The 21,790-nt window shown below is 37.4% G+C and overlaps 2 protein-coding genes and 1 long non-coding RNA gene across 5 annotated transcripts; 1 reads left to right on the forward strand and 2 right to left on the reverse strand.

Annotated features, from left to right (window-relative positions):
- The first annotated feature begins 71 nt into the window (after positions 1-71).
- On the forward strand, positions 72-4,966 carry Cdc42 (Cell division cycle 42). 2 transcript variants are annotated; one of them, XM_065481267.1, is made up of 6 exons: positions 72-167; positions 678-797; positions 1,128-1,200; positions 1,266-1,375; positions 1,433-1,630; positions 3,229-4,966. In XM_065481267.1, exons 2-6 carry the CDS (start codon positions 693-695, stop codon positions 3,316-3,318), a joined length of 576 nt encoding a protein of 191 aa, XP_065337339.1. In that variant the 5' UTR covers positions 72-167; positions 678-692; the 3' UTR covers positions 3,319-4,966. The 2 variants fall into 2 exon arrangements, with proteins under 2 accessions (XP_065337339.1, XP_065337340.1); XM_065481268.1 differs by lacking the exon at positions 72-167 and adding an exon at positions 196-328.
- Positions 4,806-8,204, reverse strand: LOC135937918 (ras-related protein ced-10-like). Of its 2 annotated transcripts, none has more exons than XM_065481265.1 (6): positions 8,044-8,204; positions 7,476-7,601; positions 7,342-7,414; positions 6,545-6,654; positions 6,278-6,475; positions 4,806-5,117 (listed from the first exon to the last, which is right to left on the reverse strand). In XM_065481265.1, the coding sequence occupies exons 1-6, from the start codon at positions 8,104-8,106 to the stop codon at positions 5,028-5,030; spliced, it is 660 nt and encodes a 219-aa protein (XP_065337337.1). In that variant the 5' UTR covers positions 8,107-8,204; the 3' UTR covers positions 4,806-5,027. The 2 variants fall into 2 exon arrangements, with proteins under 2 accessions (XP_065337337.1, XP_065337338.1); XM_065481266.1 differs by lacking the exon at positions 8,044-8,204 and adding an exon at positions 7,737-7,878.
- Positions 8,205-18,368: 10,164 nt separating this feature from the next.
- LOC135937667 (uncharacterized) lies at positions 18,369-20,159 on the reverse strand. The gene is made up of 3 exons (XR_010574506.1): positions 19,629-20,159; positions 19,193-19,503; positions 18,369-19,038 (listed from the first exon to the last, which is right to left on the reverse strand). It is a non-coding gene; the product is annotated as an uncharacterized LOC135937667 (long non-coding RNA).
- Positions 20,160-21,790: the final 1,631 nt, after the last annotated feature.

The raw sequence follows: 21,790 nt of genomic DNA on the forward strand, positions 1-21,790 counted from the left end.
ACCTGCCACCTGCCAGTGGATGCTGAACTTCTTAGCTGGCTCATTTACGCGCCATATGAGTGAGCAGGGGCTGATTGAAAGATATGCAGGATGACGTGATCGGCATGCAAGCCCCTCCCAACTTTTTGACGTAAACTAGCTGATAAAGTTAGCCACTGTTGATTCTGGTAAGATTGACCGCTGATTTCCAGCCTCCGCCCGGCTAATCCCCTGATTTGCTGCACGGACACCCTTTTTTGCGAGCCGAGGTGCGACCACCGGCGGAAAATCGCAGCCGTGAGCGCTATTTTCCGCCTAATTCACGGTTACATGCACGCGTTGTGAGAACGTAGGTTTCAAAATGGCTTCCTATTTATTATTGTCGCTTGATGATAATAATTATTGCCGACGATCGTGACTGGTTGCTTCTCCGAATCGACCTTGTGCCGACTGATTTTTTACGTCGGCAACGCGTCCCTTCAGGGACCGAACGCGGCAACTTCCAGACCGGATCGCACCTCGGGTCTCGCCGGTCGCGTTCCCTGTAACGTAATGTGTGTGCAAATTGCTCAACAGACAACGAGCACCCAGCCCATCTTTCTGGCCCGTTATCGTTAGAGGATGTGGTTCCTTTCCCATTAGCCGTCGCCAAGGAAGGGGTTTCCTCCGAGTTAATTGTGTTTATTCGTCTTTTGCAGCTGTTGGATCGCGCGATGCAGACGATCAAGTGCGTGGTTGTGGGCGACGGCGCCGTCGGTAAAACCTGCCTCCTCATATCGTACACCACCAACAAATTCCCGTCGGAATATGTACCTACAGTGAGTATCCCATTCCTCAGGAGTGTTTTATTCTGGATGATATATAATCGTGCCTGAAACGTAGCTTTTGTGACGCAATTCGAATATTCCAGAGCTTTATAGTAGACTGAAAAATGTTCCGTTTCTATTTCATTTTCAAATATTTCCGTTGCCAGGAACTACTCTTAAAGATATTATAGATTTCAAGCGGAAAATATTGTATTTAATTAATTTATTGGCCAATTGAACACTATTAGTCAATAATTTTCCTATTTTGCAAGAAAATAATGCAATGTTTTCCTCCTTTCAAAACTTCTAGATGTCATAATATTATTTCTTATGTGTTTTCAGGTATTTGACAACTATGCGGTTACTGTTATGATTGGAGGTGAACCCTACACATTGGGACTTTTTGATACAGCTGGTATGAAAACATTAATCCCCTTCTGTTGTTTTGAAATTTAACCAACGCCCTTTCATTGCAAACAGGTCAGGAGGATTACGACAGATTAAGACCGCTTAGTTACCCTCAAACCGACGTTTTTCTCGTGTGTTTCTCAGTTGTGTCGCCATCCTCGTTTGAAAATGTCAAAGAAAAGGTAAATTACACGCTCAAAAATACCGGGAATGAATTTAAAAAACCAATTTGTTTGCAGTGGGTTCCAGAAATCACTCATCACTGTCAGAAAACGCCATTCCTGTTGGTTGGCACGCAAATTGACTTGCGGGACGACGCAGCCACAGTCGAGAAGCTGGCCAAGAACAAACAGAGGCCCGTGTCCTCCGAGCAGGGTGAAAAGCTGGCCAAGGAGTTGAAAGCTGTCAAATACGTAGAGTGCTCCGCGCTGACTCAGGTGAGATCAGCATTAATTTAATATTTTCTCAGAAATAATGCTTATTTTTACACCACTTGGGTCATTGTATTCTTTGATATTTTTATTTGAAATAGATCTTGTTTTGCTGGAAAAGTAGGATTCCAGGAGACAAAAAAAAATAATAATCAATTCTTGAGGAAGTCTGGGTGGGCAGACAAGTACCAAGTAGTGACGATAATAATTGTCTTTTGAGTGTGACGTCAGAGGAAAGAAGGAAGGAAACCAAAGAATTCTAAAATGCAGTGTTGCATTTTGAGATTTGCTGACTAAGCCAATATTGCAAGAATTTTAATCTCTACCAAGCAAAAACCGTGGCATTCTTGCGCCAACTAAGCAAAGCGAGTATTGACCAGAGATTTAGTTCGAGCCTTGCTCAATTTTAAGATTTAAAATAATGTTCATGTCGTTCAGAGGAACAATAAATAATGATGCATTAAAGGGCAGTTTATCATATGTAAACAATGATAAACAACTTTTAAAGCTGAATTTTTGTCACTGTGCCACACTCATCACTTTAAATAATGGAGTTTATTTTTAAACTTAGATCAATGAGCATTTTAAATTTGGGCTTTTGAATTTAGAGTAAAGCTTTCTGAAATTTCTGGTTCAGATTGTCGTTTTCAAGATGAAAATAGTGAAGTTCACAATTTTCAGCGCAAGTTAATTTAATCAGAAAGGGATGACAAATTTCTTGCAATGATTTTTTAAAACTTGGCTGAATTATTTTTTTAATGTTTATTTATGGTGCACTTCCAAGGACAAAAAATATATAGATGCTCAGAAAACTTTGATTCTATAAATATTCAAATATTTAATGCCAAAATATTGACAGCCTGAGAGGATAATCAAGATATAGAACCAAGTCTTAGGTTTTTACCCGCGTTTCTTGGCCAAAAAGCCAGTTAGTTATGTTAGATTCGCAGGGTCGCAGAAACCTCGCATTTAAAAAACGCAGTGCAGTGGTAAAAAGCGTTTTTTTTTTTCAATTTTTATCAGTTTCTTGCAGTCAATGTTTGCACCTCAGTTTTCAATAATTTTTTAATGACCTGCTCGGCTTGAAAAATTGTCAGTGATAAATATTTTGAGAAATAGAGACAGAAACGGTTATTGCCACTCAATTTTTAGCAATTTCTTGCGCAAGAAATGAATTTATTCCATTTTTCCCATTTAAAAATCTAAAATTTGCGGTAGCAGTGGTCGATATTTCCTCCACTGTGCAGATTTGTTTTCTTTTAACTTGCCATTTGCTGCCTCAATTTCTCCAAAAAAATTTCTCTAACAAGTTTTCAAGTCGAGGTCTTGAGTTAATAATTAAAAACTGAGGAGCAAACATTGCCTGCAAGGAGCAAGTTAAAATTGAAAAAAAAACGCTTCTTATCACTGCATTGCATTTTTTTTAAATATTTTCATTGATATTTTAACTAAACTAAAAATATTAAACAAAAATGCTAGTTTTTTGCAACCCTGTTTCCTTTTTTATATCCTCTTGACCAAAACATTAGTTCTTCTTATCTCTTTTAACTCCTGTTACGCGGTCAAGCGCATTTTTCACACCGAGATTCCCTTTGTGATTGCAGAAAGGACTCAAGAACGTGTTCGACGAGGCGATCCTGGCAGCCCTGGAGCCCCCGGAGCCGACCAAGAGGAGAAAGTGCACCCTCCTCTAATTTTAACCCCCTGCCCCACCCCCGAAAAACACACACACACACAATGCATAAACGGCAAGCAGCTGCAGAGTCACGTACCAGTATGTATTTTCAACTTTTGTACCAGCATCGTACGTAAATCGACTCGTGATTAGTTTTTTCAACCACCGAACAGGAAAAAATATTAATATCCGCTCATTGTTTCCTCTTGGTTTCTGTCGGAAGTCTAGAATTTTCTATGCCGAATTCTCACTTATACTGAAACACACACACACAACTACCACCAAACAGTCTGCCGGTCGATCGATGGTAAAAATGCAGGAGTTTGTTTCTCCTTCGTAGCTGCTCATTTGTTTTAGTGCCTTTGAAAACTGCAACCTGAATTTCATTATCACGCTGATTTGAAACACGCAAACAAGCTGAAAATCACGATGCAAGGTGAAACAATGTTAATCATTCCTAACAGTATAATGGAAATTACAAATAATTTTGTTTAAAAAAAGTGCCTCACGCGTTACACACTACTACGACTACATTTGAAAAATGGAATAATATTCTTGCTCCAAATCTCAAGTGCGACTCAGAACGTAGTGGAAAGATTAAAATACAAAATAAATATAAAACAATCGCGCGGCACTTGAGGTGTGGAACCAGCAGCAGACTGATTCGTCCCTCCAAATTGATTTCCGCGCACGAGCGAATTTCCTTTTGGGTCACCTAAAATTCTCGGCAGGGCAGCGGCGAACGCGACCGGCAAAGACGTTTTGTAAATAATTAGAACGCGTTTTGCCGCCCGCCTCGCTCGCCCGCCTTTTGAATTGTAAATAATATCATCCGAATTTCCGGTGGTGCCGCTCTACCAATTGGTGATAACTCGAGTATTTTTCTTCTACGCTGCACTGGACAGTTGAATATATTCTTCTTCTTCATTAGTTTCGCATTACGAGAGAGAGAAAAATTGATTTATTCACGTGCATTTTGTTTTTCTTTGGTTTTGTTACATTACAGGGCGCCTCCGCCCGTCGGTTTAAATAAATCTAAACTCTAATCTTGTCTAACTCGTCAAGTATGCCACACAAAATAGTCTAGCTGAACGAGATCGGTGTTTCCAAAATTGCGTTGTGGGTTTTGATATAAAATAATACACACACACACACACACACAGACACGGATGATGTATGTCATATATTTATTATTCTTATTGCCTCTTACATTTTAGCTTGGGCGAGTCCAACTCGCGTCCGTTCTTTCTCTATTTTCTTGTCTCGCGGAGAGTGTTGCTTTCGGCGTCGTCTTCCTTTGGTTCGGTCGGTGCCAAAAAAATTTAAAACTAAATTTATTTCGGGACGTTAATCTGAAAGGCAATCGTCGTGGCTATTCATGTGTAACTGGCGTCTCCTTTTCTCTCGCAACATACACACACACACACTGCATTTTCTCGAGAAATACAAAACATTATTTGTGCAAAGAAAGAACGAAAGAAAGGAAGGAAAAAAAAGAATGGGAAATATCAGCATTATTGTGTATATTGCAAAAATTGTGAAAATAATGTATTCCACCACCCACTAGTTTAATGATAACTTTATAATTAAATTAACCATGGCCATAATATGTGAACATGCGCATAAGTATGCTTAATTAATAAAATAAAGGCGAAAAGAAACAAAAACAGTTTTTTTGTCCATTGGAACCCTCCAGGTTTTTTTAATATTTTTTTTTTAATTTGCTCGTCACAATATTTGACACTGCCGCTTCGTCCTTCGCTTTCGGAATTTCAGCGCCGCTTTTATCGCTTGGTCGAACACGTGCTTCACCCCGACCTGGAAATGAGCAGATTACACTGTTTACGCCGCTCTTGTAGCAGTAATAATAATTAATTGCCCCACTTTCCGCCCTGGAACTCTTCGTACGCAGCAATAAATTTTATACAGCCCCCAATAAAATGCATATCTGATTGCGTTACTATGATTTCTTACGCTTGGACCCTTAAGAAATTCTTGAATTTAAATCATTCTTTCCTTTGGAGATAAAAAGAATCAAGAATTCTGGGCTCAGTTAAAGAGATTAAGATAAAACCAAGATAAAAAATTACGCAACAGCGTGAAAGCTTGTTTAACGTGGGCGCGAAAAATGCTAGGAAATTTTATAACTTACGATATGGCGCCACTCACAATCAGTATGGAATTGACCATTAGTTAAAGTAGAAAACAAATAACTTTTTACTGTTTAAACTTAAAAAAAATAAATTCATGCTACAAGGTTTACTGCAGAAAATACTGAATCAACATTCGTTGCACTCAATTCGTCGTGTCTGAAAATTGCACTAACAAAATGCTGTCAACCCTATGCCATCCACCCTTTTTGCAATTTAAATAAAAATCCACTCCATCCTTATTGTTTGTCATTTCCCAGCAGGGTCACAGCCATATCGTATTATTATTTTCTATTTTATTTTAACTCTTGAGTAAATTCGTTACAGGTTGACAAACGTTACAATTAATTTATTATTTGAAACAAAATCAAATAGGTGTTAACAGAACTTTTGAAAGTTATCACATTGTCAAACTATGACGTTATTGGTGACGCAATTTAGATTTTAGCCAGCGTTTTTATCTCGGCTTTACTTCGTTCTGTTAATATTTTCAAATGCATCAATCAGCACTCATTTAGAAATTGAAATTTACCGTCTGTGTAAGTTTGGGTTTTTAACATTTTTTAATTATTTCAGCTCAGATTTTATGCAAAAAATGCCCTATAATTTATATTTAAGATTTATTTTGAAATGCTGGAACGGTTGACATTTTTTTATGGATCTGAAACGTTTTTTATCTTCCAGGATAAGAAAGATTACCGAAAGATAACGCTCTTTTCTCGCTTAAAAATATAAAGAATTCTTCCCTGTTCAATAAAAATTTCAAAACCTAATCCGAGTGCACGTTATTATTCTTTAGCATGCTGAAAATTAAAAATTTAAATTTACCCTAGTGAGCGAGGAGCAGTCGCAGTAGTAGTAGCACTGCATCTTCCTCTGCGCCTCCTGCGCCTCGACGCTGGAAACGACTTCCATATTTATTTCCCGCAGCCGGTTGATTGTTTCAATATCGTTCCTAAGGTCGGCCTTGGTCCCCACCAGGAGGATCGGCGTGCCCGGGCAATAGTGCCGCAACTCGGGCAACCACTGTCAAGTGAAAAGAGAGAAAAATAAATAAATAAAAATAAGAACCTTATGGGTTAGTGTCTTCCTCACTTTTAGTTTAATATTAGCGAATGAATCGGGCGAATCGACCGCAAAACAAGCGATGAACACGTCTGTTCTTGGATAGCTCAGCGGCCGCAGTTTATCATAGTCTTCCTCTCCTGCAATTTAAAAAGAATTTGGTCGGTTTTATTGTTACATATATTTTTGTTCGGTTGTTTTTAATAAATTTTGTTTAAGTAGCTAAAAGACAGATTTTTCAAACTGGAATAGGAGTGAAAAATAGCTGTTGTTGTTTGTCGTCAAAAAAACAATGAATACAAACTAAAGTAACACTTAAAATTTATTTCAAAATAAAATGTTTTTAAATAATTATTCAATGATTATTAAGTTCACAATTTAGAATCGGAATAAATTTAAAAAATTCATTTTAATTATTTTTGAATTAGTTTATATTTTGGGACGGATGAATTGATATGAAAGTGTAATTTTAAATAATTCTGCTATGAACAAAGCAAACTGCCATAATATATTACTATACATATTTCAGAATGAGTAAGATAAATAATATTCTTTGTTGTTTGAGTCGCTAATACAGTTCTTGGAATTTAAATTGTCATTTATTTCCACTGTAATCTCCAAATCTAAAACGGTTCAGCCAATTGTAGACCAAAAAATCTTATTTTCTGTCATTTCTACTTCGAATGGCTGAACCAATATCGGTTTACAGCACTTCAAATTTATACGCCATATAGTATTGAATGTTTAATCGCAGTGTAAGTACTAGAAAATTGTAGTATTTTTTTAGGAATTTTCCAATTGACGAAAATAATAATAATTCTTCTTACCTGCTGTGTCAAATAAGCCTAGTTTGTGGTTCTCCCCGTCAATGATGACGTCGGCGGTGTAATTATCAAAAATCTGTCATCAAACTTTAAAATCAAGTGCTCTTCCAGAGCGAAAATAGTTATTTTTTTCTCACAGTCGGAACATATTCAGTCGGGAACCTGTTGGACGTGTAGGAAATCAAGAGCGACGTCTTGCCGACGGTGCCGTCGCCGACGACAACGCATTTTATTGAGCGGGCCTCCTGCTCCTCGCCGGTTTTCTGCAAAAAATAATATTTATTTGAGACGCGCGAATCGTATCTCAAGGCTGGCGCGTCTTAAGCGCGAGAAAAGCGTCACTCGCTGCAGCATTAGCCGCGGCAGCAGATAAGATAAATTTGTTGCATTATACGAACCGGACAATCCCTCACCGACGCCCAGTTAGAACACATATTAAAATTCATTTCGACTCACGGAATGACCAAAAGTGTCGGCGCCTCGTTTGAAATCTAATTAAGCCTGCGTGACCCACATTCGTTATTTAACTTTCGTTTAACGTTCGAAACGAAGGACGCAAACACTCGATATTTTTCTATATTTTCAGTGGAAAAATGAAAAACTTGCGACGTCACAAACACGAAAATAAAAGTATCCTCAGACATGTGACATCAAACTTTAAATTACCCCCTATTTTCAAAAATAATATTCAGTAACAGAATTTACCTTGCTAGAAACACTTGTCGCGGTGGACGTGGTGGACTCGACTCTCGAAATTTTCGAACTCATTTTCTAAAGCATTGTCATGTCACCTTATTCGCCTGCTAAAAAACACTCAAGGCCCGCACGTCAGGACAGCTCCCAGCTGAACGAACACTCGAAATAATGCGCCTATAAAGCTGCACGCGCGCCGCTCGCTGTTATCTCGGCGCCTCCACCACTCTTTTTTTTCCTGATACCTGCATATATGGAGACGGGCTACCAGCTCGCACTTACCTGCATTATTGCCTTATCTTTCAAAAAATATTCTGAGGAACGTACCAGAGATTGTGTTTACTTATTGCGGCGCATTCAAGTGGCCACAAGAGTCGGTATTATTTATTACGCTAATTAGGGTAAAGATAATAATATTATAGCAGCAACTTTTTCAATAAATTTATTCGGAACAATTAATAAAACTAACGATATAAACATTTATGGTATTACATTGGTAAAGACGTAAGAAACAAACCAAATTATTCGCCACAACCTTTCTACAACATACATACTCAATTAAAATTATCAGAAAAAGAAAATATTTTTACTTTCATTTATACACATTCATAATAAGTCATATTCTACACTTAGAAACGAAAAGTGATTTTGATTCAGTTGTGGAATAAAACCTAGGTTTATTCTACCCTTTCAAAGTTGAAATTAGCTATCGAATGCACTGATAAACTGAGTGATACTGGAACTGCTATTGTCGCCAATCCACTTATGAAACCTTTTCTTAATAATAGGTAAATGCTCTTTACAACAACTGCTCAGACATAGATGAGAATCTTGAAAATACAAATTCAAAGCGACCAGTTTGGGGAGAAACGCTGAAGACTTCTGAATGAAGTCTTTAAACGCCTTCAAAAATGGAACGTTTACTCCAGTTTTAAACCGTCCGGAAAATCCTAGACTGAGCTTTGAGAGTTTTCCCAAGACTTGTTTGCTCTCGATCAGTGACGTCAGTTTCTTCAAGTCCTCTACGTCCAATAAATGGCAACATTTCAATGACACTCTCTCCAGGTTTGGCGCTGACAGAATTTTGGACACCTTAAAAAAAAAGTCGTCGTCGTCATCTTCGTCATCGTCGTCATCGTCGTCACCACTGTAATGTACAGATTGAATATTATCAAATAGTATATAACCGTAAATAATGTATTTAAAAATGTCGAAGTTATCTGGATAATCTTAATTTCTGCAGCGAATAACATAAAATTAACACATTATAATTGAAAACAACAAACTGTCTATTTTTATATCTAAATATTTACCTTGGGATCCACTTCAGATCTCTTAATTTCGCATTGGAATATTGGATTTGCTCATTATCTTCATCATCAAATGTTACATTTTTCAAAGCCAACTTGCTCAGGTTCGGGAAAGCTGCAAATACTGCGCTCAATTTAAATTCAAACTGCACTCTGTGCAATGTTAGTGTATGCAGATTCGCTCCATATGCAGCAGATAATTTGTTGAACGCTGAAATTGATGGCAAGATGTACAGGTACAAACTTTCGATTTTAGAAAATCGGAGCACTGACTTTAACTGTCTTTGATCATCGACATAATCTGGCCATCCAACCTGTAAAATTATGTAACAAAATTATTTTTGCCTGATTCTTTAGTGAAAAACTAAATAGATATAAACAGTTTAAACCTTAAGATCAGTGACATTGGGGTAGTAGAGATGCAGGTCCAAATCGCATATGGCCGTACTCAAATGGCGCAAGGATGAAGTCTCATCAGGTTGCGGTGCCTCTCTTGTGAAACAACAGCAAGTGTATTGTGCTTCGCGTATCAATTCCAGTTTGGTGAGATGCTTCATGCAGAGACTCGTTAATATTCTGATTTCTTCACAATTATCTAAAATATGCTGGAACAAAAACACTTTGAGCCGGGAGAACCTTGATTTGAATTTCTCAATGGCATCACTGCTCCATTCCCTCCTCAAATCTATGCCCGAAAAATCAAGGATCACATCGAGGTACACTAATTTTGTGAGTTGGTCGCAGATCGATTCCAAGCTTGTGTATTTCATCTCGAGGCTGGGAATCTCGAGTTTGGTCAGATTCTTCATTCTGCAAATGGCTGGAATCGATCTGCCCTTCATGCTGTCGACCATAATTATCCAATTTTGGTTGCAGCTCAGGTGCTGCAGTTTTGTAGCCTTTTCAGCAATCGTCTCAAGAATCTGCTCACCAGAAACTCTCATCGATTAACAAAATTACACTTTAGATCATTTATACTATCATACTTTATCAGCATTTTCTAAAACGTAGACATCGCTTCCGTAAGACAAAATGTGTTCAAACTCGAACTTTTTCGTCTCACGACTGATCAACAGCGACAGAGCATTGATAATTTTGTCCATAGTATCGTTGTTCTGTCTTTCTTGTGGATCGATGCATTTTATTTGCGTCAAATTGCTCAAGATCAGTTCCAGCAAACAAGTGGCTGTAAGATAAAAATTTCAATGCATGACAACACTTAATAATAAACTCACGTAATGCTTTTAATTTCGTTTCATTTTCGAGGAAGTGTTTAATTTTGCTGGCGATATGAACGGTAGCAATTTCTTTCAGACTTCTTATTCGCCTCTTCTTTAAACTCTGCAGCCTCTTCCTGGTCGTCTGCAGCAGACTTGATGATGAATTACGCGTTTTCATGTTGAGTGCCTATTAATGAAACTATTTTTTTAAACCTCTATGGACCACATTGATAAATTTTTTACTGTTGAACATTACGACATGCTTTAAAAATTAATAAAAAGCTAATTATTTTTCACATAAAAAGAGTATTGCACTAAGCATATTCCTATTAAAATTTATATACTACTATATAAACATGTAGCTCTTGGTAAATTTTTGTATCCTCATTTGAGATGGCCGACCCCTTCTATATTTATCAAAGCTTCAAAGCCGCGTCCCGATCAAGAACGAATAACATTGGTGCACGAGTCTCTGTGAAGGAAGACCCTATCCAGAAAAGGACCTGCTTAAGTTACTATGCCCCCACACCGGCAGATTATTTCTTTTTTTGCAGACTAAATGTTAATTTTAAAATGCAAATAAAAATAGTGCTGACATTAAAATATGCATTGAAAATAAAAGAAAAATACAAATTTTTTTTACACCGTGGGTGGGTACATTTTGGCCCTGAATAATGGGTTGCCTCACTACATAGAGTGCAGGGCAGCAAAAATTGGGCCCGAAGAACGCGCTAGACTAGATCCTGTTAAACCTTCTTTGTTTGTGTGCTCTGCAGAGGGTAGCAATTACAGCTCCAACTTAAAAATTCAAAATGTAAAAATGGTTGTTTTTTTTTGTCTAAAGCGCTTGTTTTGAGAGTGGCAAAACGGATTCTTAAAATATCGGTGCCATCCTATTATTTAAACCCATCTAACCAAACTAACTTAACGCCAGCCGAAATTCTTCTTTCGAAAAGCATCCTATTTGTAGTCAACGGAATTCCCGAAATTCCAAAATCATGCAAACAAATACCTGTTTTTTTTCTGAGGCCAAAACTCGCGTGTATACAACGAGCTCTGACGAAGGGGAAATGCCAGCTGAGGGTTGCTTACATCGTCTGCGTCTGCGCGTGGGTGAAATGCGCGCGCCCTGAGTTTCAGGTTGAGCCACAAATACATACAGAGGCACTTATGAAATTTGTTGGTCAATTAAAGTGTTTTTTCCATTTTCAGCTTTGTTAGGCAATATATGTTTAGTGCTCTCTTGTTCGAAATTACGAAATTTAGATTCTTTTGTTTAACTACAAAACTGTTCCTTTTTTACTAAACTACACAATGCAGAGATGGAAATTTTAGTGAATATTGCGTGTGCATGGCATCAAATTCATCAAGATTTGATAAATCTTTCCTTCTACTTTGGAAAATTTGTTTGAACGATTTAGACTCTCTGATGCAAAAATATATATATTTATTTCTCTTAAAACATTGTTGTGAACCTCTTCGGCCTGAGATTTGCCCCATCACGCGACTGCAGACGAAAGGTGCGGCGCGAGGCCGCTACTCTAGAAATACCGTTTCATGTATGAAATTTGCTTTTCTTTATTTAAGTCATAATTATTATTATCATAGGAGTTAAAATTTATCTTTTCCTCATCTCAATTAGAAAATCAGTTTAAATTACATTATTTTTATTTAAGTGCCTCTGCCAAGTCTTTTGAGAGCATTTGAAAATTCAGTCAGCAAGTTTAAGAAAAATTTATAAAATAAATCAAAATCCTCTGCGTGCTTGAGTAAATGTTCCGTCAAAGGCTACCCAAAAATTAAGTCTTGAATATTTTAGGCTGGATTACTGTGTGAACTTGGTGCTCAGTTTAAATATCATCTTCTTAGGATTGAAGCAATAAATTAATCGTCTTCTTGCGCGTGTTACTCTTTTTGGGTCTTGTAACTTGCACGGCGTCATTCTCTTCAATGGGGGCTTCATATGCAGGATAACAAATTTCTCCGTCAATAAAAGACTTTCAATTGCGAAGTTGGCCATAATTACGTTACTAAAGCTAAGTTACGCGGACGAGACTTTGAAAATAAAAGATAAATTCTTACTGTGACTGGCAAGGCAAAAGAGGGTTAACTATAATAGGTAGAGGCGCAGGAGAGATGCTACTGCTCGGCAGAGGCGCCAGGAAACCGTCTGCGGACCGAGCTGGCGAAAGCCGCCTCGAAGCTCGGGGGCGGGGGGTGGTGTGACACCGCTTGGGGTGTCACGTGCCAGCCAGAGATGGGAAAATTACAGTTTGGGGCGCCGACGTTAATTTAAGTTGAACAGTGCTCGTTTGTCGTTTAAGGAAAAAAAAATAAAGAAAGACCAATTTTATACATAAAACGGTGTGGTTCTTGGGTAGCGGCCAGAGCGTCCGGCGGCCGCGCGCCGCGTCTTTAGGTCTGCAGGAGCATGATGGGGCAAATCAGGCCGAGTCGTGTCACGACAATTAAGAGATCAGGATTGTCAAATATTCAGCTATTCGGTAAAAAAATAAGTAGTGTAGGTAGTAAATATAGAAAGAAATGAACTTTTAAAACATTTATAGTGTTCTCGAGTCATTCATTCATTTTTAATTATTTTTTTTATTTAATTATCTAATTTATAATCTGGTTTCTTTGTAACAAAATAATAAAACTAACGAGCATAAACGATAGTAAATTTTATTTTACAAGACGTAGAAAAGAGTAAAACCACGAACCGTTAGCGATAGCAAAACCAAATTATTTGCCACAATATTTTTACAACATTATTAAAAAAATTAATATCAGGCTAAAAATTAATATTATAATATACTTATTTCAAAGCTATTCTACATAAAAATGAACAGCAAATCAAGTGATATTGATTCAGTGGTGGAATACAACCTCGGTAAATATATTCTATTCTTCTAAAGCGAAGTTAAGAAGCGAATGCACTGATTAACTGAGTGATACTACCATCGCCAATCAACTGGCGAAACCTCTCCCCAATAATAGGAACATGCTCTTCACGACGGCTTATCAATTCTCGATCAGAATCACCAATCTGTAATTCCAAAGCGACCAGTTCGGGGAGAAACGCTGAAGACATTTGAATGAAGTCTCTAAACGCCTTCAAAAATGGAACGTTTACTCCAGTTTTAAACCGTCCGGAAAATTCTAGACTGAGCTTCGAGAGTTTTCCCAAGACTTGTTTGCTCTCGATCAGTGACGTCAGTTTCTTCAAGTCCTCTACGTCCAATAAATGGCAACATTTCAATGACACTCTCTCCAGGTTTGGCGCTGACAGAATTTTGGACACCTTAAAAAAAAAGTCGTCGTCGTCATCTTCGTCATCGTCGTCGTCGTCGTCACCACTGTTATGTACAGATTGAATATTATCAAATAGTATATAACCGTAAAAATGTATTTAAAAATGTCGAAGTTATCTGGATAATCTTAATTTCTGCAGCGAGTAACATAAAATTAACACATTATAATTGAAAACAACAAACTGTCTATTTTTATATCTAAATATTTACCTTGGGATCCACTTCAGATCTCTTAATTTCGCATGTGAATATTGGATTTGCTCATTATCTTCATCATCAAATGTTACATTTTTCAACGCCAACTTGCTCAGGTTCGGGAAAGCTGCAAAAACTGCGCTCAATTTAAATTCAACCTCCGGTGAGTCCAAAGTTAGTGTATGCAGATTCGCTCCATATGCAGCAGATATTTTGTTGAACGCTGAAATTGATGGCAAGATGTACAGGTACAAACTCTCGATTTTAGAAAATCGGAGCACTGACTTTAACTGTCTTTGATCATCGGCATAATCTGGCCATCCAACCTGTAAAATTATGTAACAAAATTATTTTTGCCTGATTCTTTTGTGAAAAACTAAATAGATATAAACAGTTTAAACCTTAAGATCAGTGACATTGGGGTAGTAGAGATGCAGGTCCAAATCGCATATGGCCGTACTCAAATGGCGCAAGGATGAAGTCTCAGCAGGTAGCGGTGGTTCTCTTATAGTGCAACACTCGCAAGTGAATTCTGTTTCGCGTATCAATTCCAGTTTGGCGAGGTGCTCCATGCAGAGACTCGTTAATGTTCTGATGTTCTCGTTATTAGAGTAACTGTGCCGGAACAAAAACACTTTGAGCCGGGAGAACCTTGATTTGAATTTCTCAATCTCATTGCTGCTCAATTCCTCCTGCAAATCTATGCCCGAAAAATCAAGGATCACATCGAGGTACAATAATTTTTTGAGTTCGTCGCAGATCGATTCCAAGCTTGTGTATTTTATCTCGAAGCTGGAAATCTCGAGTTTGGTCAGATTCTTCATTCTGCAAATGGCTGAAATCGATCTGCTGTTCATGATGGCGTCTATATTTCTAAAATCTTGGTTGACGCTCAGGTGCTGCAATTTTGTAGCCTTTTCAGCAATCGTCTCAAGAATCTGCTCACCAGAAACTCTCGATTAACAAAATTATACTTTTAGAAGATTTATATTATCATACTTTATCAGCATTATCTTGAACGCAGTCTGCGCTTCCATAGGACAAAATGTGTTTAAACTCGAACTCTTTCGTCTCACGACCGATTGACAGCGATAGAGCATTGATAATTTTGTCCATAGTATCGTTGTTCTGTCTTTCTTGTGGATCGATGCATTTTATTTGCGTCAAATTTCTCAAGATCAGTTCCAGCAAACAAGTGGCTGTAAAAGATAAAAATTTCAATGCATGACAACACTTAATAATAAACTCACGTAATGCTTTTAATTTCGTTTCATTTTCGAGGAAGTGTTTAATTTTGCTAGCGATATGAACGGTAGCAATTTCTTTCAGACTTCTCATTCGCCTCTTCTTTAAACTCTGCAGCCTCGTCCTGGTCGTCTGCAGCAGACTTGATGATGAATTACGCGTTTTCATGTTGAGTGCCTATAAATTAAACACATTTGTTTAAAACTGATTTCGACCACTTTGCTTAAATATATTTACTGTTAAACAAACAAGCTTTATAAAATAAATAAAAAACTAATTATTTTTCACATAAAAAGAGTATTGCACTAAGCATATTCCTATTCAAATTTATCTACTATATAAACATGTAGCTCTTGGTAAATTTTTGTATCTTCATTTGAGATGGCCGACCCCTTCTATATTTATCAAAGCTTCAAAGCCGCGTCCCGATCAAGAACGAATAACATTGGTGCACGAGTCTCTTTGAAGGAAGACCCCTATCCAGAAAAGGACCAGCGAGCTTGTGTTACTATGCCCCCACACCGGGGTCTTTTTATTTAAAACTAACTGTGAAATTAATGCACGCTTGCTGGAAGCGTGCAGAGCAGCAAGTTGCAATCGGACTGCCAATATAAACCCTCCCAAATCAGAATGCACACTCATTATTGCCATGCAAGAAAATCAAAATTTTCTGACACAATTCGGCTGACACAGAATCGACTTTAGCTTTTTAACTGCCCACGCATTTATGCCGCGAAAGGCACGGCTGAACAAATATTAAAATTTGAGTGGCAGTGTTAAACTACCCGAAGTGATCATTGGGTCTACGACGTTATTTTCTCCGGAGTTTAATCATTTTTACGATCTTTGAGCGGCGGCTGATGCATGGTGCAGCTTGGCTAAAGTCACGCGGTGGCTGGTAGCTTACTTGAAATTGACTTAAAACTAGCCGGCTGGCGCGGCTTGCTCTGACCTCCAGCCACGCCTTTATTATTTTTCGACAAAATTTGAGGTCTGATCTGAACCATAAAATAACTTATGAATAGAAATCTTTATTTTTATTTATTCGAAACTGCTGGAAATTTTACACAATTATATGAACCACTCATTAAAATCTCCTCTAATACGAAATGATCAGGTAGCTAGATTTTAGTGCGTCTTTATTTATTTTATCGGGTCTTTATTAGGTACCTGAAAATGCTCTGATAAACCCAGTACGAGGTAATTTATTCTCTCGTCGGGCCGGGTTTGTTAGGTGGGGTTGGGTTTCGTCAAACCGGTGAGGGTGTTTTAAAAACCAAATTATGCTTCAACCTGAAAAGAACTTAAACCTTATTCTCATACGCTCTCAGAACAGCAATTCCAATGCATTTTACATATCATTTTTCAATCAGAGAGCGCAGAGGGCTGAGTGGGTACCATATGGGGATAAACCAGGGTTGCAAAAAAATAATAATTCTTTTCTCAGGTAAAAAGCGTTTTTCTTATTTTTTTTATTTTAACTACAGTTTCTTGTGCAGCAACGTTTGCACCTTAGTTTTCAATAATTTTCTAATTATTAGCTCTTGTCTCGACTTAAAAAATTGTGAAATATTTTTTTTTTTTAAATTGAGGCAGCAAAATGGCAATTTAAAAGCACAAATCAGCACAGTGTAGAGGAAATTTGCAGGCGGAGTGGTCAAAATTTCCTCTACATTGCAGATTATTTTTTTTTTGCAAACTAGACTATAAGCCTTCTTTGTTTGTGTGCTCTGCAGAGGGTAGCAATTACAGCTCCAACTTAAAAATTCAAAATGTGAAAATGGTTGTTTTGTTTGTCTAAAGCGCTTGTTTTGAGAGTGGCAAAACGGATTCTTAAAATATCAGTGCCATCCTATTATTTAAACCCATCTAACCAAACTAACTTAACGCCAGCCGAAATTCTTCTATCGAAAAGCATCCTATTTGTAGTCAACGGAATCCCCGAAATTCCAAAATCATGCAAACAAATACCTGTTTTTTTTTGCTGAGGCCAAAACTCGCGTGTATGCAACACGAGCTCTGACGAAGGGGAAATGCCAGCTGAGGGTTGCTTACATCGTCTGCGTCTGCGCGTGGGTGAAAAGCACGCGCCCTGAGTTTCAGGTTGAGCCACAAATACATGCAGAGGCACTTATGAAATCTCTTGGTCAATTAAAGTGTTTTTTCCATTTTCAGCTTTGTTAGGCAATATATGTTTATAGGGCTCTCTTGTTCAAAATTACGAAGTTTAGATTCTTTTGTTTAACTACATAACTGTTCCTTTTTTACTAAACTACACAATGCAGAGATGAAAATCTTAGTGAATATTGCGTGGAAGATTTTGAATTCGACATTAATTGGTTTTTGTTACCGGGGATCGATTTCCCTGGGGATCGATTTTAAATTGAATTCGATTCCTTCTACAAATATGTACAGCAAACGTTGAGAAAAATGCATGTTAATTTTATTCAGTAGACTTAAGTGGCTATGCGAGATCCATCCCCATTTATACTCTGCTATTTGAGAAATAAAAGTGCTTTGTTTTTCTGGTGATCGCGACTGCAGTAAGGAGTGCCTTTAGCGTCATCAGTGGCGGTGAAGTTTATATATGTATTTGCCCTCAAATTGGGTTCACAACTGGAGACTAAACAAAATATATCACTACAATGGAATAAAAATTGGAGCTATGGAACTGGCTACACAAGGTCGCCAACCGCGTTGCATATCTTCAAAAATATGTGCAATAAAATAGCTATGATATTTCTCGTGTTTTAAAGATTTTAAAATTTATCTTTTCCTCATTTCAATTAGAAAATCAGTTTAAATTACATTATTTTTATTGAAGTGCCTCTACCAAATCTTTTGAGAGCATTATTAAGAGCTCAGGATTGTCAAATATTCAGCTATTTGGTAAAAAAATAAGTAGTGTAGGTAGTAAATATAGAAAAAGAAATGAACTTTTAAAACATTTATAGTGTTCTCGAGTCATTCATTCATTTTTAATTATTTTTATCATTTATAATTATCTAATTTATAATCTGGTTTCTTTGTAACAAATTAATAAAACTAAAACAAGCATAAACGATACTAAATTTTATTTTAAAAGACGTAGAAAAGAGTAAAACCACGAACCGTTAGCGATAGCAAAACCAAATTATTTGCCACAATATTTTTACAACATTATTAAAAAAAATAATATCAGGCTAAAAATTAATATTATAATATACTTATTTCAAAGCTATTCTACATAAAAATGAACAGCAAATCAAGTGATTTTGATTCAGTGGTGGAATACAACCTCGGTAAATATATTCTATTCTTCTAAAGCGAAGTTAACAAGCGAATGCACTGATTAACTGAGTGATACTACCATCGCCAATCAACTGGCGAAACCTCTCCCCAATAATAGGAACATGCTCTTCACGACGGCTTATCAATTCTCGATCAGAATCACCAATCTGTAATTCCAAAGCGACCAGTTCGGGGAGAAACGCTGAAGACATTTGAATGAAGTCTCTAAACGCCTTCAAAAATGGAACGGTTACTCCGTATACAAATTTATCGGAAAATTCTAGACTGAGCTTTGAGAGTTTTCCCAAGACTTGTTTGCTCTCGATCAATGACGTCAGTTTCTTCAAGTCCTCTACGTTCAATTTATGGCAACATTCCAGTGACACTCTCTCCAGGTTTGGCGCTGACAGAATTTTGGACACCTTAAAATTAAGGTCGTCGTCATAGTCGTCTATACTGAAATGTAAAGATTGGATGTTTTCAAAATCAGAAAAACAATTAAAATTACATATCGTTAATTGTGAAAATTGATTTTTATAACAAGCAAAATAACTAGAAAACCACAACATATCATTTAAATTCGATTATTTCTTATATCTAATATATTTACCATGGCATCCACTCCAGTTCTCTTAATTTAGCATGTGAATATTGGATTTGCTCATTATCTTCATCCTCATATGTTACATATTTCAAAGCTAACTTCCTCAGGTTCGGGAAAGCTGCAAAAACTGCGCTCAATTTAAATTCAACCTCCGGTGAGTCCAAAGTTAGTGTATGCAGATTCGCTCCATATGCAGCAGATATTTTGTTGAACGTTGAAATTGACGGCAAAATATCCAAGAGCAAACTTTCGATTTTGGAAAAACGGAGCACTGAATTTAACTTTCTTTGATCATCGACAAAATTTGGCCATCCAACCTGTAAAATTATGAACAAAATTTGTTTTAACCTGATTCCTTTGGAAAAAACAAAATATATAAACAGTTTAAATCAAGATATATATCAAATAGTTGTCTTTAAAGTTATTTTTTAATTTTGTTTACCTTAAGATCAGTGACATTGGGGTAGTAGAGATGCAGGTCCAAATCGCATATGGCCGTACTCAAATGGCGCAAGGATGAAGTCTCAGCAGGTAGCGGTGGTTCTCTTATAGTGCAACACTGGCAAATGCATTCTGTTTCGCGTATCAATTCCAGTTTGGCGAGGTGCTCCATGCAGAGACTCGTTAATGTTCTGATGTTCTCGTTATTAGAGTAACTGTGCCGGAACAAAAACACTTTGAGCCGGGAGAACCTTGATTTGAATTTCTCAATCTCATTACTGCTCAATTCCTCCTGCAAATCTATGCCCGAAAAATCAAGGATCACATCGAGGTACAATAATTTTGTGAGTTGGTCGCAGATCGATTCCAAGCTTGTGTATTTTATCTCGAAGCTGGAAATCTCGAGTTTGGTCAGATTCTTCATTCTGCAAATGGCTGAAATCGATCTGCTGTTCATGATGGCGTCTATATTTCTAAAATCTTGGTTGACGCTCAGGTGCTGCAATTTTGTAGCCTTTTCAGCAATCGTCACAAGAATCTGCTCACCAGAAACTCTCGATTAACAAAATTACACTTTTAGATGATTTATATTATCATACTTTATCAGCATTATCTTGAACGCAGTCTGCGCTTCCATAGGACAAAATGTGTTTAAACTCGAACTCTTTCGTCTCACGACCGATTGACAGCGATAGAGCATTGATAATTTTGTCCATAGTATCGTTGTTCTGTCTTTCTTGTGGATCGATGCATTTTATTTGCGTCAAATTTCTCAAGATCAGTTCCAGCAAACAAGTGGCTGTAAGATAAAAATTTCAATGCATGACAACACTTAATAATAAACTCACGTAATGCTTTTAATTTCGTTTCATTTTCGAGGAAGTGTTTAATTTTGCTTGCGATATGAACGGTAGCAATTTCTTTCAGACTTCTTATTCGCCTCTTCTTTAAACTCTGCAGCCTCGTCCTGGTCGTCTGCAGCAGACTTGATGATGAATTACGCGTTTTCATGTTGAGTGCCTATAAATTAAACACATTTGTTTAAAACTGATTTCGACCACTTTGCTTAAATATATTTACTGTTAAACAAACAAGCTTTATAAAATAAATAAAAAACTAATTATTTTTCATATAAAAAGAGTATTGCACTAAGCATATTCCTATTCAAATTTATCTACTATATAAACATGTAGCTCTTGGTAAATTTTTGTATCCTCATTTGAGATGGCCGACCCCTTCTATATTTATCAAAGCTTCAAAGCCGCGTCCCGATCAAGAACGAATAACATTGGCGCACGAGTCTCTTTGAAGGAAGACCCCTATCCAGAAAAGGACCAGCGCGCTTGTGTTACTATGCCCCCACACCGGGGTCTTTTTATTTAAAAATGCTAACTGTGAAATTAATGCACGCTTGCTGGAAGCGTGCAGAGCAGCAAGTTGCAATCGGACTGCCAATATAAACCCTCCCAAATCAGAATGCACACTCATTAGTGCCATGCAAGAAAATCAAAATTTTCTGACACAATTCGGCTGACACAGAATCGACTTTAGCTAATTAACTGCCCACGCATTTATGTCGCGAAAGGCACGGCTGAACAAATATTAAAATTGGAGTGGCAGTGTTAAATTACCCGAAGTGATCAATGGGTCTACGACATTATTTTCTCCGGAGTTTAATCATTTTTATGATCTTTGAGCGGCGGCTGATGCATGGTGCAGCTTGGCTAAAGTCACGCGGTGGCTGGTAGCTAACGACATGACTTAAAACTAGCCGGCTGGCGCGGCTTGCTCTGACCTTCAACCACGCCTTTATTATTTTTCGACAAAATTTGAGGTCTGATCTGAACCATAAAATAACTTATGAATAGAAATCTTTATTTTTATTTATTCTAAACTGCTGGAAAGTTTACACAATTATATGAACCACTCATTAAAATCTCCTCTAATACGAAATGATCAGGTAGCTAGATTAGTGCGTTCGCCGGGCTGGGTCCTTATTAGGTACCTGAAAATGCCCGGGTAAACCCAATACGAGGTAATTAATTCTCTCGTCGGGCCGGGTTTTTTTGGTGGGTTTGGGTTTCGTCAAACCGGTGAGGGTGTTTTAAAAACCAAATTATGCTTCAACCTGAAAAGAACTCAAACCTTATTCTCATACGCTCT

Source organism: Cloeon dipterum, chromosome 2 (assembly GCF_949628265.1).
Source record: "Cloeon dipterum chromosome 2, ieCloDipt1.1, whole genome shotgun sequence".
Classification (NCBI taxonomy): Eukaryota; Metazoa; Arthropoda; class Insecta; order Ephemeroptera; family Baetidae; genus Cloeon; species Cloeon dipterum.